This window comes from Suricata suricatta, chromosome 2 (assembly GCF_006229205.1).
Source record: "Suricata suricatta isolate VVHF042 chromosome 2, meerkat_22Aug2017_6uvM2_HiC, whole genome shotgun sequence".
In the NCBI taxonomy this organism is placed as follows: Eukaryota; Metazoa; Chordata; class Mammalia; order Carnivora; family Herpestidae; genus Suricata; species Suricata suricatta.
Window position 1 is genome coordinate 124,467,456 of NC_043701.1, and position 18,340 is coordinate 124,485,795.

General features: G+C 34.9%; 1 protein-coding gene across 1 annotated transcript in view; it reads right to left on the reverse strand.

The window, feature by feature from the left end:
• Positions 1-18,340, reverse strand: part of TMEM26 (transmembrane protein 26) — a 45,652-nt gene that overhangs the window by 20,422 nt on the left and 6,890 nt on the right. The window contains exons 2-4 of the mRNA XM_029931734.1: positions 10,543-10,621; positions 5,070-5,183; positions 2,932-3,152 (exon numbers count right to left, since the gene is read on the reverse strand). Of these exons, the coding sequence (XP_029787594.1) occupies positions 2,932-3,152; positions 5,070-5,183; positions 10,543-10,621 (414 nt within the window). The remainder of the gene's footprint in view (positions 1-2,931; positions 3,153-5,069; positions 5,184-10,542; positions 10,622-18,340) is intronic.

The window sequence follows — 18,340 nt, forward strand, 5'->3', positions numbered from 1 at the left end:
AGATTATGGAATTAAATAAAAATCGAAAATAAAATGTTATAAAAATAGACGATGCTAAGTGAGTTATAAAGAAGTAAGCTCCTTTACTATTACAAGTGAACAGCCTTCACAAGCATTTTAAATTTCTTTTTATTGATTGTCTTTTAAAAAAGACAATCATTAAAATGCAAAGGGGAAAGCTATGCCCCAGTTGGAGGGGTTTAAGTCTCTCATCTGAAGAAAAGAAGACATTTGCACTGTCTACTCTTGCAGTATAGATGATACCAGTGACAAAATCAGAACTCAGAAGGTGGACTTTAGGAAGGAGAAAAGATTCTAAATTCTTTCTAGGCCTTGACTTTGGAGTCTGAGTAATGATGAAGTCACATGGGAGTGGAGACTACAGAAGGTCACTGACACAACGCAGTTATATTAAAAATAAAATGAGGGGAGCTTGGGTGGCTCAGTCTTGATTTTGGCTCAGGTCATGATCTCACAGTTCATGAGATTGAGCCTCACATGGGGCTCTGCACTGACAGAGCAAGGTCTGTTTGGAATTCTTTCTCTCTTTCTTTCTCTGCCCTTCTCTTGCTCCTATACTCACACTCTCTCTCTCTCTCTCTCTCTCTCTCTCTCTCTCTCTCTCTCTCTCTCTCAAAATCAATAAATAAGCATTTTAAAAAAGGAAAAAAAACCAAAATGACTTCAGTCTGAGACCATAAAACCTAAAAAGAAATTTTAAAAAATAACCAGGCATACTTTATCTAGTCCCTTCTGAGGACACAATACAAATTTAAAATGAGGGAAATGGATGTGCCTGGGTGGCTCAGTCAGTCAAGGGTCCAACTTCAGCTCAGATCATGATCTCATGGTTCATGGGTTCAAGCCCCGCATAGGGCTCTGTGCTGACAGCTCAGAGCCTGGAGCCTGCTTCAGATTACGTGTCCTCTCTCTCTTTGTCCCATCCCAAGCACTCTCTCTCTCTCTCTTTCTCTCTCTGACAAAAATAAATAGAAACATTTTAAAAAATTTTAAATGAGGGGAAAAAAGGTTTTTGAAATGTTCAGATTAATTTGTATGTGGCAGAAGAATTTGCTGAACTGAAATTACTGGATTGGGATACTACTGTGTGTCCAGAATTTGTCTCACTACTTACTCACAGTTTGCTCTCCAATCTCCTAGTCCATTGCCTGGTACATACTAAATAATCAACCTACAGTGATGAATGAATTTATACCTCATGATTTTCAAAGTTTTTTTGGAGGGGGAATTAAGATTTTAATGATTACTTATTGAATATGTAACATCTATTGGCAAATAATCATCTATAAAATGCACCTTGCTGTCATTTGTGGATGGACCTAATAAACAGACCATTAAGATAGCTGCGTTAAGCATTTCTTAAGTTTTATTTTTAAAACGATTTATTTATTTATTTATTTATTTATTTATTTATTTATTTAGAGAGACAGAGCACACATGCAAGCAGGAGAGGGCCAGAGAGACAGGGAGAAAGAGAATCCCAAGCAGGCTCCAGACTGATACAATGGAGCCCAATGCAGGGCTTGGTCTCATGGATCCACGAGATCATGACCTGAGCCAAAATAAGAGTCAGACATTTAACGGGCTGAGCCACCCAGTGCTCGTTTCTCACATTTTTATTACTATTCCTACAAAACATATCCCTCCTGAATATTCCATTTCCTACCCTGTATCTCTCACATTTCCCAGATATTTAGCATATATATGTTTATTTCTATATAGCTATACCTAGCCATATTTATATTTTTATGTTGCTGTCACTATGTCTATAGTTGCTTACTGTTTTTATGTGATTGGTCATGATTTTTTCATCTTTTCTTATAACCCCATTGTATTGTATCTGACCCCTAATGTATCTGAAAATTTGTTATGCAATATAAATAAAGCACTGACCAAATGTAAGGTATTGAAAATACAAAGCTGAAATCAACATTTTGAGGACAATGGATCAACTTAAATTGAATTTTTTAAAAATTCTATGTGTACTTAATAAAGCATAAGAAAAATTAGTGTAAATGGAACAGGAAATGATCATATACAGGTAACCTATGATTACAGATACACTTTGTGCTATAATTGGGATATTAAGTTTACTCAGTAAGTTAGAGCATTTTGCTCAGCTTTATGTTTCGTTATTTGAGAAACACAGCATAAAGTAAACTGTAGCATTAAAAGCCAGCTTCATTGCAATTTATTTTTATAGCATAGTGCAAAACAACCGAAGCTGAAAGTACATTCAGGCACTTAGACTTAAATCCCTAAAGGTAAGAAACTAGTTCCATAAACAGATGTGATCATGGATTCTTAGTTTATTTGCTTGTGGCAAAAATAAAAGTACCAACTCAATAAGTTTTAATTTATAGGCAACTATACCAGAAAGCCTTTGGGCTCTTTGAACAAAATGGACTAAAAATAAAATTTAGTAAAAAAAAAAAAGCCCTAATCTGCCCCATTCTCCATCACACCAGGGAATATAAATTCTCAACTGGGTAAAGGAGAGATTTCTCTGTGTCTTTTCTAGGTGCTTTCCTGGAATGGTAGCTATGCTTTGCTCTAGAAGAGAATATTATGATGGGGGCATTCTGGACACTTGAGAATATGAAAGAGGAGCTGTGGATGGTCATTCTACCTCCAGGTTTACTGCTCACTATGGCATCACCTAAGTACGGTCACACAGACATGTAGAGCTTTTCTCTACATGTTTTTCACCCAAAGGAAATATTGTTTGCCCATTTTCTTTATTAGGAAGTTCATATATACATATATAACCTACATATATACCTACACATATAAACTGGGCTCGTGCCTGGGATCACTGGTCAAATGATAGACTGGAGATTCTTATATTTGTTCTGTAAATAATAGAATAAATAGACAAGTTTGAGGGCCTGACCTTGCAGGCCTACTTACCTCACATTTTGTTCTTCCAGTGTCTCACTTGTGAATTCCAGTATGTCCGCAGCTGTCCCCACAAACATAAGGAGAAGTTGAGAGAGTTGGTCCCGAGTAATCCCACCTCCAATGGGTAGAAGCCATCTTCCAATTATGAGCATTAACAAGAATGTCTGATGGAGTCCCAAAGTCCAAACTTTCTCACATACTGTGGATAAGTTACTTACAAAAACTCTGGCCTGTGTAACAGAAATGTCATAGGGAGAGAAGGGTTGTGAGCTACCACCTTGTAGAGGGAAGCCTTCTTCACCCTGGCTTTCAATTCACATCTTTTGTGGAAGGTTATTTGCATAAAATATTTCTTCACTTATTAAAGAAAATAAAGCTCCTTTCAACTGAATACTTGGGAGACAATAGGCTAAGATGGTCCTTAGAGTAGGGCAGCCTTATAAGAAGAAGTAATTTAAACCTCACACTTGCTAGTAGGATTGTAGCATTTGGTAATTAAAAAGCCAATCTGATAATGTTTTAAACATCATTTCTCATTTTACTTTCTCTGTAACAAAGTATAACACAACACATAGCAAACTTTTTTAAACACCATACTAAAATCACAAAAAAATCTTGTATTTTTCTTTTAGAGATTTCCAGTTGGAATTTAGTAATCTGGGAATATTTTAACATGGTACAAATCTCTTGGTTTTATTGTTCTAAAACACTACTACATCAAATAAGAAAATGTATAATAATATTTATTAATTACATCAGTGTAAAGAAAGAGAATAACTATAGTTGTTATTTTTATTTTGAACATTTAACATAATTAAAAAATCTATAAGCTAGCAACCAAATTTTATTCTGCCCTTCATCTTGGACTCTGAGAAAAATTTACAGCCCTTTCCTATATTCTGAATAATATCTCTTGCCTATTTAACTACTAAATCAGTTTTAAAATATATTACTGGCCTTCAGAGGCTATAATCTTTTAAAACTATGGGAATATTGGTTCCAGTGGATTGGAGAGTTGATTTTCTAACTGATTTATACAAGTAACTTAACTATGTTTGTGCAAATCTATTTACCTCTCTTGATTGCTTACTGATGTACAGGTAAAGGCAGGATAAGACAAGACAGGATGCTGACCTGATTGAAGCCATGCATGAACATCAGTGATCTTTCATTTACACACTATTTCATATTTCTCTTATGAGACTTCATATACATTCTACTCAATTCTTTTTTTTTAATTTTTTACGTTTACTTATTTTTGAGAGAGAGTGTGTGAGCAGGGGAGGGGCAGAGAAAGAGGGAGACACAGAATCTGAAGCATGATCCGGGCTCTGAGCTGTCACCACAGAGTCCAATGTGGGGCTTAAATTCACAAACCTTGAGATCATGACCTGAGCCAAAGTGTGACACTTAATGGACTGAGCCACCAGGTGCCCCATACATCCTACTGAATTCTTATAGGAAGTATATTAGTGGGGTAAATATAACTTTCCACTGTCAGAAGAAAATGGAGATACAGAGAAATTAAGTAATTTTTTCAAAGTGATATCAGCCAGCTATGACTGGAGCTTGATTTAGAATCTTGTTGAATTAGATTGAATTAAATCTCTTAGAATCCATAATCTATCTTATTGTTGAAACCATGGCTAATTGGTATGGGACCTGGGCCGTGACTCTCCCCCATATATCTTTACCTGATAGGCCATGGTTAGTTTGACAAATATCAGGTATGTAAAGAACAAAGAAGTAATACTATTTTTCTTGAAAATCTTCCCTACTTTAATAAGGTAAACTAATATACATATAGGCCAAATCCTAATCTTTTCACTATATGATTCTTTGACCAAAAATATAGACCTCCCTTTGTGTATATATTTTCTGACCTAAGTGTTAAAGGTTACTTAACGCTGCAAGTTAAATATACCTATTAACGTATATGTATGTTAGATACATATGACCATTATGCATGTTAAATGTGTTTAATAAGTATAAAAGTACAATTATTTTGCAAAATCCTGAGCAAACGATTAAATGATTGGCAAATTTCCTTAAGAAACAAAGAGCTGAAAGGTGTAGAGCATGTTATTCTTGCCAAATAAAAAGGTGATTTGCTAGATCCTTTAAAATACAGTGGAAAAAGCTCTCACCGTCTTAATGAGATCATCTGCTCCATTGGATTGTTTGCTTAACATCAGCGTTTGATTGAAGTTTTCTTTGCTGCTGGTATTTTGTGACATTCCTTCAGATTGGGTACTGCAATACTAAGAATTTTGTAAAAAGGCACTATGTTAAAAAAAAAAACCCACAATAAGTAGAGTTCAAAATGGCTTCAATTATCTAAGAGATTCTGATTAGATATACGCAGTCTACACACATAAATAAACATTTCCAAAAATTAGATTGTAGTCTACACTACAAGTAGAAAACCACTTTTCAATTAATATAAGAAAAGAGTCAACTGTACATGTTTTATTTTCCCACAAGTCTATGAGGATGTAGAGGCTCCAAGTTCATTGTGCAGAGCTATAGAATTTTTAAGTTTTAATTTTAGTTCTAATCAATATACATACAGTGTTATATTAGTTTCAGGTGAACAATATAGTGATTTAACAATTTCACATACCACCCAGTGTTCATCACAAGTGCACTCCTTAATCCTAATCATCTATGTAACTCATCGCCTCCCCACCTCTGGTAACCATCAGTTTGTTCTCTATAATTGTTTTTTGGTTTGTCTCTCTTTTTTCCCCCCATTTGATAGTCTGATATTTTTCTTAAATTCCACATATGAGTGAAATCATATGGTGTTTGACTTTCTCTGATTGACTTATTTCACTTAACATTATACTCTCTAGCTTTATACATGTTGTTGCAAATGGCAAGACTTGATTGTTTTTTATGGCTGAATAATATTCTATTAAATATATACACCACCTCTCCTTTATCTATTCATTTATCAATGGACACTTGGACTGCTTCCATAATTGGGCTATTAAAAGTATTCTGCTATAAATGTATTCCTTTGAATTAGTGTTTTTGCATTCATTGGGTAAATACCTCATAGTGCAATTGCTGGATCATAGCTATGTCTTTTTCGGAGAAATGTTTTTTCGTGTTTTCTGCCCACTTTTTATTGGATTATTTGTTTTTTGGGTGTTGAGTTTTAGAAGTTCTTTATATATTTTGGATACCAATCCCTTCTCAGATATGCCATTTCCAAACATATCTTCCATTCAGTGGGTTACCTCTGAGTTTTGTTGATTGCTTCCTTCACTGTGCAGAAACTTTTATTTCGACATAGTCCCAGTAGTTTATTTTTGCTTTTGTTTCTGTTACCTCAGGAGACATATCTAGAAAAAAATTGCTACAGCTGATGTCAAAGAAGTTAGTGGCTGGTGTCTCTTCCTGGATTTTTATGGTTTCAGGTCTCACATTTAGGTCTTTCATCAATTTTGAATTTATTCATGTGTGTGGTGTAAGAAAGTGGTCCAGGTTCATTTTTCTGCATGTTGCTTCCAGTTTTCCTAACACCATTTGTTGAAAAGACTGTCTTTTTCCCATTGGATATTCTTTCCTGTTTTGTCACAGATTAGTTGACCATACAGCAGTGGGTTCTTTTCTGGATTTTGTATTCTGTTCTATTGGTCCATGTGTCTGTTTTTGTGTCAGTACCACACTGTGTTGATCACTACAATCTTCTAATACAACTTAAAGTCTAGAATTGTAATACCTCCACCTTTGCTTTTCTTTTTTTAAGATTGCTTTGGCTATTTGGCGTCTTAGGTAGATCCAGACAAATTTTAGGATTGTTTGTTGGAGTTCTCTGAAAACTGATGTTTGTATTTGAGAACTGTAAAATTTATGGTGATAGTTGGATTTCCTTTCTTGAATCATAGAACAATCACAAAGCAAATCAACAACCAATGACAACATTAAAACATGTATGATCCTGGAAAAAGCATTCATTCTTAGAGTTTATTTCTTGTCCAGAAGACTCTTTTTCTAAAATACCATTTGCTTAAGTAGGTAATTCAATTACATTCAATCTTGCCTGTTAAGCACTGTAACAACCAAAACAATTTATCATGTTCACCCATCAAAATATACATTTTAGTGTCAGTTTGAAGAGCAATTTAAGTTTATGGAAAACTTGACAAAGACCTAAACTAAATGTTTTACCCCTCTTATTCTTTCTTTCATTTTGCATGTAAATTTCTGCAAGTGAACTATGCATGATTTTTATCCAATCTGAGTTTGAGAAAAGATTTATAAGAGAGAAAAGGGGTGGCACTTGAAAATATAACTGTAGATACTGCTTATTTCACAAACTGTTCTAAAAAAAAGGTCGAATTTTTTAAAAAACATCTGCAGGGCTAACATACTTTTGAAACATACACAAACATATACACACAGCACTACCATCACCACTGCCAACACACCACATATCCAGAGTCACGTATTTGGGTTTAGAGAGAAACTATTTTTTTTAATGCTAACACCGTAAGAACTATATTTTTCTTAATTATTTTGGATACTGCATTGATCATTCTAAAACTACTTGAAAAAGTAAAAAAAAAAAAAAGGTTGTCAAAAAGCTATTTTTTTCCTACTCTCCACCAAAACAACTACTGTAATGGATGAAATGACAAGAATAATTAGGAAAAATGGCTATGTGCCATATCTCTAAGAGCAAAAATCCAGCTGTTTGAACACAATATTTTTCTGTACAGCTAAGCCTCCAAGAAAAGATAATGAAGATAAAAAATTAAATCTTTGAACCAAGCAGCAAATCCTCATTGCATAGTAGCTTTGCGAAAATCAAATGGGCAATGGGAAACAAATTTTGACCACTTTATTTGTAGGCATGAAAGCACAGTGTATATTAAAAGTGGTGACCTTCATATGTTTCTTTTACATCCTTATCACCAAAAATCCATAGATAGCTCATTATTTAAATAAAGTCACCTGCACTGCAGTAGCAAATATCTTTGTAGTCCATATTAAGATATTACAACTTATCTGAGTCCCATTATGTTCTTTTAATTCTACTTGTTACAAAATGATGTGATTTTCCTTTAAGTGGCACTGCATTAGGACTGCAAAGAACAACTTGCTTGATTCCTACAACCTATCCCAACTTGTATTGTTTTTATGGTAATGGTGTTTACATTTCACATTGTATAGTTGAGTCATGTAGATGATCTGGGTGCCAACAAACCACTTTTTCATTGGCTATGTCTTAAAAACTCTTATTAGCTTCAAAAATATTCTTTTGGGTCAAACCTGACTATAACACCTTCAAGACGAGAAAGTTTTTAGTGCTTTAATTTTGCCACTACATAAATAGACCTAAGAGTTACAATCATAGTTGTTTCCAGCTATGTAGACCTAGCCAGATTCAGAAATGAAGGCACAGAATTGATCATTTAAGAGGAATAGGTCAGGTGTTTTACTAAGGCCAAGACATAGGTTAGAACATTTAGGATGTAGAATACATGGAAATATGAAAAGAAATTAATTATTCTTTCCTGTCATGAAAAAAAAGTCAGATGATTTTGATTCAAACTCCTGTAAAACATAGAACACATAACTCAGAAAGGCAGTGTGAGTTAATAGAGTAGGGATCAAGACCTAGGTGCTAAGCCCCAGAAGTATTACTGATTAGCTGTGTGGCCTTGAGAAAATTACTTAACCTTTCTGAGTCTCAGGGTCCTTTTTTTTTTTTTTTTTATAAAATAGAAATATATGTACCATGCCTAACTTATGGAGCCGCTGAGTTCATAAAGGAGAAAATGTATTTGGAACTGCTTTGGGAAAAAAAAAGTGGTTATCATCACAACCAAAAATGTTCACATGAATGTACTAAGAGAATTGCTGTTCCCTCCCTTTATTCTACCATTTCTTGTTTCTTTAAATGCAATTCCAGTACTGTTTTGTCTTTCTCTTACTTTTTTCTACTTCCATCTCTGCTCACCATGCCCAATTCAATCTTGGGCATTCATTTTAATTCCTAGTGTCAAAAGGAGTCAAATCCATTACTACTAAAGGTCCAATTTCGTTTGCAGTATGAAAATTAGAAAGGTACTGCCTGGGGCTCAAAAATCTTTTTTTTTTTATTAAAAAGAGAGCTTTTGGTTGCATGCTATTTGTTGTAATGGGATTTGACCTGTATATCAATTAACTGTGCAACACATTTATATTATAAAAGCATTTGGGGAAATGAATTGTTATTGTGGATGATAGTCATGTTATAGAATTGGATGTGAAGGAAAGAAATGATTCAAATCACCAGAGCTTATTTCCAGAACCCTGAGAGTGGTGAGTAGTAAGGAAATTGAAACAGCCCTCTGACTCCTCATGCTACAGTTTTTAAAAACCATGATAACTTGAACCAGCCAATCTATTGTTACAAAAGTATTTTTGCTATAGACATAAAGACAGCCTATGACTTTAATACTTTTTAAATGGGAGATTTAAGGCAGCTAGAGGTTTTCTTATGCCTTTTTTATTGGTATGTGCTTGGGAATTCTTCAAAAATAGTCCATGGAGTTAAATTCCCTTGTGTGTGCCTAAAATTTGGAGCAAACATTTTCCAGATGCGGTTTGAATATCTGAAAAACATATAAGAGGCTTAACTGTATTATAAAATGGCCAACTATGGCCCCAATCCATAAAGGGGCAAAGTCTTATCTTGACTAAAGCATTTTATCATTAAAGGTACTAAAATTACATTATACCATAGCTACAGTTCATCTAAAACCTACTCCCATAATCTGAGCCTTGGAGACGTAAATCCAGGCTGGAATCTGATGGGGTCTGCCATCCACAGTCCTGAGCATTAACAACAGATTGAGTTTATTCCAGAGCCTGTGACTTAGGGTTGCCCATGTAAGAAGCAACTCACTTAAAACTTAGTAGCTCTTCCTCTATATATAGATTAGGGACTCTTATTGGAAACTGTCTTTTTTAAGTCAGCATGGTCCTCATACATATAGCCCACCTTTCTTAATGATGGGTCCCATACTCCTCTCCTTTTCCCTGAGTGTCTGACTCCAGAATAGAATTCTTATTTCACTAAAACAAATCCTGGGACTCTCAAAAGGAATCTTTTGTAATTTGTAGGGCCTGTATTTTAAGATAGACTATTTATTTCAAAAAGCTCCTGAATGTTTGTTTGTATTTTGATTATCAGGGTATAGACAATGGGTTTCTATTTTGTTTTTGCTATTGTTAAAAATGTCATTTCATAAGATGCTGGATTACTGAGCCCTGCCCATTCTTAGTACAATATAGAAACTCATTAAATCTGCAAAGTTTAAAACCAAATTTTATACACAGCCTGCCCCCCCCCCATATAAACTCCAGCATATTAGCAGGTTTAGGAACAAGATCTCTAACATAAATCGTTAATTAATTATGTAATTTTAAAACTTAAATGTAATGCTTTTATTGGTTTTGACAGATTGTGAATTCACTTTCTTTTGCTAACGGCCTCTTACTTATTCAATTCTTGATAACTCCAATTTCTCTGAGAAGTGCATTTCTGAAACAAATTGGATTATAGTATGAAAGTAGTTTATTGATGAATTTTCCACTTTCCTACTTTCCAAAAGGACATACCTGGGTCTCATGGTGCATTTCAAGAAGCCATAATGACGGAACAATGCTAAGCAGATATAAAAATATGGCTGGTGAAAACCTGTGGAGGAAGAGAAAAAGATAGTTCAGTTTTTACCGAAAAAAAAAGAAAGAAAAAAGAAAAGAAACAAAACAAATGCACATACCCTGATCACATCCAGTCAATCCTTTTTCTCCTAAGTGTTTATTTCAATGGGGAAAAAAAGCATGATGTGATTTCTGCCATATGGATTATAAAGAAACAAAGTAACTGCAAAAGGCACTAGCAGCTGTCATTCTCACTGAATTTCTAATCCAATTAATAGAAGTTAATTTTAATATGGTTTAATGGGACACTGCCAATGACTTGCAGGCACAAAACTGGATATTTTGTGTTTAATATGTTTTACAGATAGCAAATAAGGCAATAGTAAATCTTCTTGGATTTCTTAGCTTTGCAATTTCAGGAAAATTGGCTACATATTTTTAATATTAACCTAGAATTCTTAGAGCTCAAATAGCAACATCCTGCTAGAAAATGAAACTCAGATGATAATGAATAGGAATGAGCAAAATCAACTGACTTTGTGTATATTTGCTAAACCTAGTAAAAATAAAAATGCAAACAAACAGCAACACACAACATGATTGGTAATTTTTTTAAAAGCCTATCTACATTCATTATTTTCTGGCTCAAAATTCAGAGGGCAGTCCAAATAGTGGGTTTTTATAGTAAAAAATATTCAGGTTCAAATATCAGTTTTGCCGGTGACTCTCAGTTTGCTTCCTAACCCACAAAATGGGGACAATCCCTGTATCAGTCATCCTGGATTGTCATACCAACATACCACAGATTGGGTAGCTTAAACAACAATTTATATTCTCACAGTTCTGGAGGTTGGAAGTCTAAAATCAGGGTTCAAAGATGATTGGGGTATGGTGAAGTCTCTCTTCCTGGTTTTTGGAAGCCACCTTCTTGCTGTGTGTTCACACAACGTTTCCTTGGGGCACACGCACATCACACAGAGAGAAATAGAGATCACTTCTCTTAAAAGTCTACCAATCTTATTGGCTTACGATCTTATCTTTATGACTTCATTTACCCTTAATAACTTCCTAAAACTTCTATCTCAGTATAGAGTCACATTAAGGGTTAGAGCTTCAACATATGAATTTATGGGAAGCACAATTCAGTCCATAGTGGTCACATTTATCCCACAGAGGTCTCTATTATACTTCCTGTAAAGCAGTGCTTGGCAGAGGTGGGCACACCATAATAGGGAACTAGTACCAGTATTTTTATAGGACATTATATCATGAAAATATGTATTTAGATATTTGAAATAAGGTAAAAATAATATAGGGGTGCTTGGGTGGCTCAGTTGGTTAAGCATCTGACTTCAGCTTAGGTCATGATCTCACTATTCCTGAGTTGGAGCCTGCGTCGGGCTCTGTGCTGACAGCTTAGAGCCTGGAGCCTGCTTCAGATTCTGTGTCTCCCTCTCTGTCTCTGCCCCACTCATGCTCTGTCTGTCTTTCTCAAAAATAAAATAAACACTAAAGTATTTTTTTAAAAAGATAAAAATAATATACTTTCCAAATTTATTTCTTCAAATTGCACTTCTTTTTAGGTTGGACTATTGTTTTATAGACCATCTCAAAATCAAAATTGTAAGCTAATATAATTTTGTTAAAATACTTTTAGTATATCCATGTGATGTTTAAAATGACCTAAAAATTAGAAATGTTAATTCCTCAACAAATACAATTATTCAAGATGAGTTTGTATTAAAACCATATTATTACAACCCAGGAGAAAAAAGTGAGCAAACCCAAGTGAGAGAAAAAATCTAGAATGAACTTTTAAAGGCTCTTAACCCTTTCATTAATATTGCCTTTTAATTTCTGGGGGGAAGGAGGAAGAAAGGAAAAAAGAAAAAGAATTCTTTAAAAAATCAGTATTTAATATAGAAATTCCTCTATCTTTGATTTCCTGCAAAGAACCAATTTTGAAACAAAGATTATGGATCATGATATTATTGAAATCTTGGCAGATGACTGGGCAACAGAGAGCAAAAGTCCTATGTTGAATATCCTTTTTTAAAAAGGAGGAAATTAATTACTTGACCTTACATATCAAGGGAAACACCAGGAGAGAGTATTTCCTTCGTGCAACTGAGAAAGGAAATGAATTCCAGTTACAAGAACATTTGGAATATGTAAATGTTTGTCCTGCTATGCCAAATTTTGACTGGACTGCAGTTTTGCTGGCTCTCTTGGGATTGATTTTGGGATTGACGCCCTTAACAGTATCATTAGAATGATATCTAGGGACACTGTATACTGAACGTATAAAATACCTCTTGAATGAGGTTAAACAGATAACAACTCTAACATCTTCTATGCATGAGACTTATTTCTAAAATTGAAAAATAAAATACTATCCTATTTCAAGTACTTCTAATTAGGAATCTGGTTATATCAAAACACCAAAAACAAAAAACTTCAAGATCCAAGAACTTCTATGTTACCTGCCACAGAAAATCCAAATTCCATAATCTGATATTCAAAGCTTCCATACTGTATTCTTTCCATTTCCCCTTTCTCTTCCTGTGCCATAGCCTCAAAACAAAACAAACTATCTTCTGTAAAGTTCCCTTCACTTCAGTTCATCTTCTCAGACTTCTTGACATAAGTGAAAAGTGAGTAGAAAGAAGCAATCACACTGAGAGCCCAATAATTTACCGTATTCAACTCAGTCCATAGCCTTTCTCTTCGCATGTCCCATCCTCTTAACCCTACACTTGAGAAGATTTGCTGCAATTTCAGGAGGCTTCCAGGTAGAGTTACTGGTGAAATGCATAGCACCTCAAAGTGAATAATAGCAAAGGAGCATCAAGAGTTTCCTTCTCTCCTTCCTCTCTCTGTAGCAGGGTGTGGTCATTGTAAAGTTGAAATTGAATTAAAACAACAGCAAAACTTAAGGAGAAAATAGAAATCTCCATTATCTAGGGAAGTATTAAAATGTGCCTAAATATATTGTATTTTGGATATGAGGATTACATTTCAGCCATATATAGCATATGTTTTGTTAGACTATGTGTCCCTGTTAAGAACCAAGTACTCTATGCTCCATTAGCTTGGTTAATTTGAGAAGAAAGGTCCTGATATGGCTTTAGAGCAAATATCTTTCCAAATTATGACTGCCTGCTTTGAACTGCTATCCTCTTACATCTCTACCCATCAACAGCCTACCTGTATTTCAGAAGCATAGCAGGAATTAGTCTTTTCTTATATTTCTCTTGTGATGGAACACATTCCCCACTATTTCATGGTTATGTGTGTATAAGCCTTAGCTTTCCTAATATAGGCTCCCTGAAGGGAGATTTAGAGTCTTGTATATATTTATGTCCCTTCCCTATTACTTCTCATTCATCTTTGCCTCTTTTCAGTGATATCAGGTGTCTTACTATGTCTTTAATAAATGCCTATTAAGCAAATGCTTAAATGTTTGAATTTGTGAATTTAAGAATAAGGGGAGGACTAAGAGGAATGAATGGAGGTTACTGGCATCTACAAGGACCTTTTATTCCCATTTCAGGAGATCTAGCATGCTCCTGGAGTTGTGTCCTTTGAGGAATTATTACACTGCAGTAGAAATTTCACAAGCCTATGAGATTCAAATTTGAATCTTGTCTCTTCCAAGGAATTCACTATCTTCCCTGTGACTCAGTGTCCTCATCTAAAAAATGGAGACCATAATATTCACCTCCTAGGATGGGAGTGAGGATTAAATGAAACAGTGTGTGCTTAATGGTATACGTGCTTAATACATGTGAGTTACTCCCTTGTCTAGGCTCCATTCTGCAAGTAAACTCACAGCTATATATCTGGTATCTACCCAGAGGGAACCAGTTTAGAAGACTTTTCTTCAAATAACTCACAGTCGATCCTATTTTCAAACTATAATTCCTCAAACTAAAGCTATTTAAGACATCTTGAATCAAAGAGAATGGTTTGCACTGCTGAGGACATCATCACCCTTGACTCCATTTGAGGTTAAGGCAATTACTGTTATACAGTTGTGGTTTGCATGGGCCATTTGCCCATGATGACCTATAAAATGTCGCATGGTCAGGGCCCAGCCTGCCTCTTGGGCTTTGTTGCTTCCCATTTTTCCTCACTGTGCTCCTATAACATGGTTTTTCATTCAGTTCTAGAGAAAAACTACGTGCCTTCCAAACTCAGGCCTTCACACATGTATTCTCTCCCTTGAAATATCTCATTACTCCCACTTTCCTCCTGTTTATCTCCTTCTCATAGCACATGTCAGGTATATGGGACTCTACAGCAAACTTTCTTCATCCCTCCAGTCTAAATTAGATTTACTCATTATGCTTGTCTTCACTTTTACCCTATAGGTCCTTAAAATTTATAATTGTATGTGTGTGCACGCATGTGTCCATGTTTGCTGTCAGTTGTCTCCTGGCAATTGTAAGTAGTATAAGCACAAAAACTGTGAGTGCATCATTACGCCCTCAGCCCCTCCCACAGCACCTGGCCCAAAATGGGTTCTCCATAAATATTTATTGATTTGATAAAGCCTTGGTTACTTCATTCTACTTTCTTGACAATCTGTTGCTGGTTTGGCTAGAAATCTCCTCTGGAAATATCGTAAATGGAATTTGATCAGAAGTTTTATTGAAGGAAATTAATTACTCTGTTCTTATATGAATATAATATTGTTTTGCTACTATGAAACATTTAATATTTCAAGGTGACATTCTAACCATTACTTATTAGTTGGAAGGTTTGCTATATTCTTGATCATGCATTGTCAGTGCAATTCATTTTTTAAACCAAGGAGAATCTGGACTCTAAAAATTAAAAGCTAGGTGTGACCCCACCTTTTTCTATGTAATTAATCAAATAGCATTCCTTTTCTTAGGAGATATCAAATAATTTTACTCCAGTCTTTATGTCTTAGTGGCATCAGAAGTAACTCAATGACAAGTACTTTGTATGAAGTCTAATACCATAGAGGGGTTTAGCCAACCCAGAAATAACTTAAATCAGGTTTCTGGATACTTGTTTATAAATATAAGATATCCTATTTTTTCACAAGCTAACAAAAACTGATAAATTCAGAAGATATGTCCAAGTGGGAAATTTTTATAAAATTTACTAATTTGCCATCTGCCCTTAGAGACTCAGAGTTACTATACTGATTGGTATTATTCTATCAGAATACAGAATCTGTGCAACATTAATACTTTAATGACAAATTATTTGGCTTAGCTTTTTTTTTTTAGATTAAGCATTTCCTAAAGATATTCTTTCTCTCCACAGAAGTTTGGTGTTTCAGTTTTGATTTTGATTTTGGTTTTGGTTTTGGTTTTGAAACGTCAGCCCTTATCCAACCTACCAGTTCTCTCTAAAGTACATGGAAGGAATATTATCTTGGAGGTTTTTTAATCTCTATTTGTTTATGTACTTATTTGTTTACCAAATAGAGATGTTTATTTGCTACATGCTAGATACTGTCCTGAGCTGTTAAAGGTCTATCTTCATTCTTCTTCAGTTCTTCTCATCCAAAAATAAAATATTATTTATTATAAAAAGTTGTCATTTCAACAAATTACAATGTTTTCCACAAAATCATTATGTTGCGACATTTAGCAATTTAGCCCTACAAGAGATCTTATTTACTTTAGCTTACCATTAGTCTAAAATCAGGATTCCATTTTCTTTTTTCTAAAAATGACAGTGCTTTCTTATTAAGAAAGTAAGATTAATTCATCTCAGAAAACGTATTACAATATAAGTGAGCAAATGGAAAAAGTAGCCATGCTATTGCCCACAACCCTGTTTAGCTTTCCTCTCTGCAAACAATGAGAATTCTAGTCTTCTAATTATATGCATAAATCTGAAAATAGATAATATTTAAGTGAAGCAAAAATAATGTTCCAATATTACTTTGATGTGGATCATGATTTTATTTTTATCTCATCCTTCAGTATTCCCTACTCTAGACAGGTGGATTGAAGTTGTAAGGATACTAGTTTCACAATCTCACGTTCAACTGCCTTGAGTATCTTCAATAAAATTTCCAGGGCACTTTATAATAATAGGCCTATTTTTATGGAAATCAAGAAACAGGGTCAAGATACCCTTTCATGAGCCCCCAAAGGGTGTCTCACTGTTTAAGGATGGTCTATCCTCTTTCACACAGACTGCTTTCTCTAAGTGGGCTTTAACACCCACAATTTCCCTCTGGGTTGCTCAGCAAGGGCGTTGTGTTAATACAGGCTGGGAAAGAGTGGCCAATGTGACAGCCTCAACACATGCCTCCAAATGTGCCCAGTGCGCTTGCAGACCACAGAACCCCTAAACACCTGAGAAGTCGCTAGTTCAACTCCAACCACCACCCTTCTGGTGGTTTTCTTTACTAGCTTACCCCCCCCCCACCCCCGTGATCACATCCATCCCAGAGCCCTTTGTCTGTGCCAACCCACTAGGGAGGGGAGAAGCCCAAAACCAACTGTGCATTCACTCATGAGAACTGTCCCTAAAAGGAAATTTTTAACAAGGACTGTGCATACTTTAATATGTGCCAAAATCAGATAATGGATTTTTCTTGTCTGATCTTATGAGAGAGCAGACTAAGTACAAGAACAGAGGAGTCTGGGAGGAATTTCACATGGGCTAGAAACACCCCTGCAGTGGGACCATTCTTTACACCTCAAAAGCCATTTAAAAATGCCCACTGTTAGACTTTGCAAAGAGAATACTTACTTCCTATGGTGAATATTAGGGCTCTTAATTGTAACTTTCATTGATTGATTGTTGTTGCCAGTTGTTTATTTTTAATAACCTCATAGTCCCAGACTATGACACAAACTGGTAGCAAAATTAGTACTATACACTTCACTTAAAATTTTCCAAAAGTATATCTAAAGTAGGAACAAGTTTTATTAAAATTGAAGTTGCTCACAGTCAAGTTATAGGATCAAAATCTGCATCAATTTTGGGATCTATGTATTATTTTTTTCTTATAAAATATCTGAGGCAAAGAAGATCATGGCATTGTCTTAAGTGAATTGGTTCCAATTAAAACCCTCCATCATGGTATTCCATCCAGTTGAAAAGCCCTTCTTTCTTTACACTCTTTCTTCTCTACCCCCAGCTACTACAGAGGCCAGTACATAAATCACCTACCTGAGAAATTTTCCTCATCTAACAAGCCTACTATACTGATAATATCAAATTCTTGGTCTTAATTCATGGAAAATTATTTTTCTCTCAAAGTGTTGTTTTCTCCTGTTTCCATATAACTGCCTCTATTTTATATTCCTTCAAAAACATCATTATAGCACTTAGTACAATAAATGTTTGTTTAATGATTACGTGAACTTAAGTGTTAATGACTACAGGAATTTTAATGGTCTCTGAGAGGATAAAATCCATGATGGATAGTATTAATGTAATGTTTTAACTTATCTCATTCAATAAAAGACAGTGGTATTATTTCTGGTCTGTAGAAAAGATTGTTTCTTCACTTTGGGACCAAAAATAAAGGCACTTGAGAATTTTCCTCCTCTTCTGTTTTGTTTTACATCCGGTTTTGGTTTTACAAGTAGGCCTGCTTGTGCAAGAGTGTCTCTGAGCCACTTCTGTGTGGTCTGGACTTTCCTACATTCTGTGCTAGGCAGAAATCATCCCAGTGCTCATTTTCAGGTCCCCCAGAATTTTACCTACCCAACTTTAAAAAATAGAAAAATACTTTGACCCTTTCTCTACT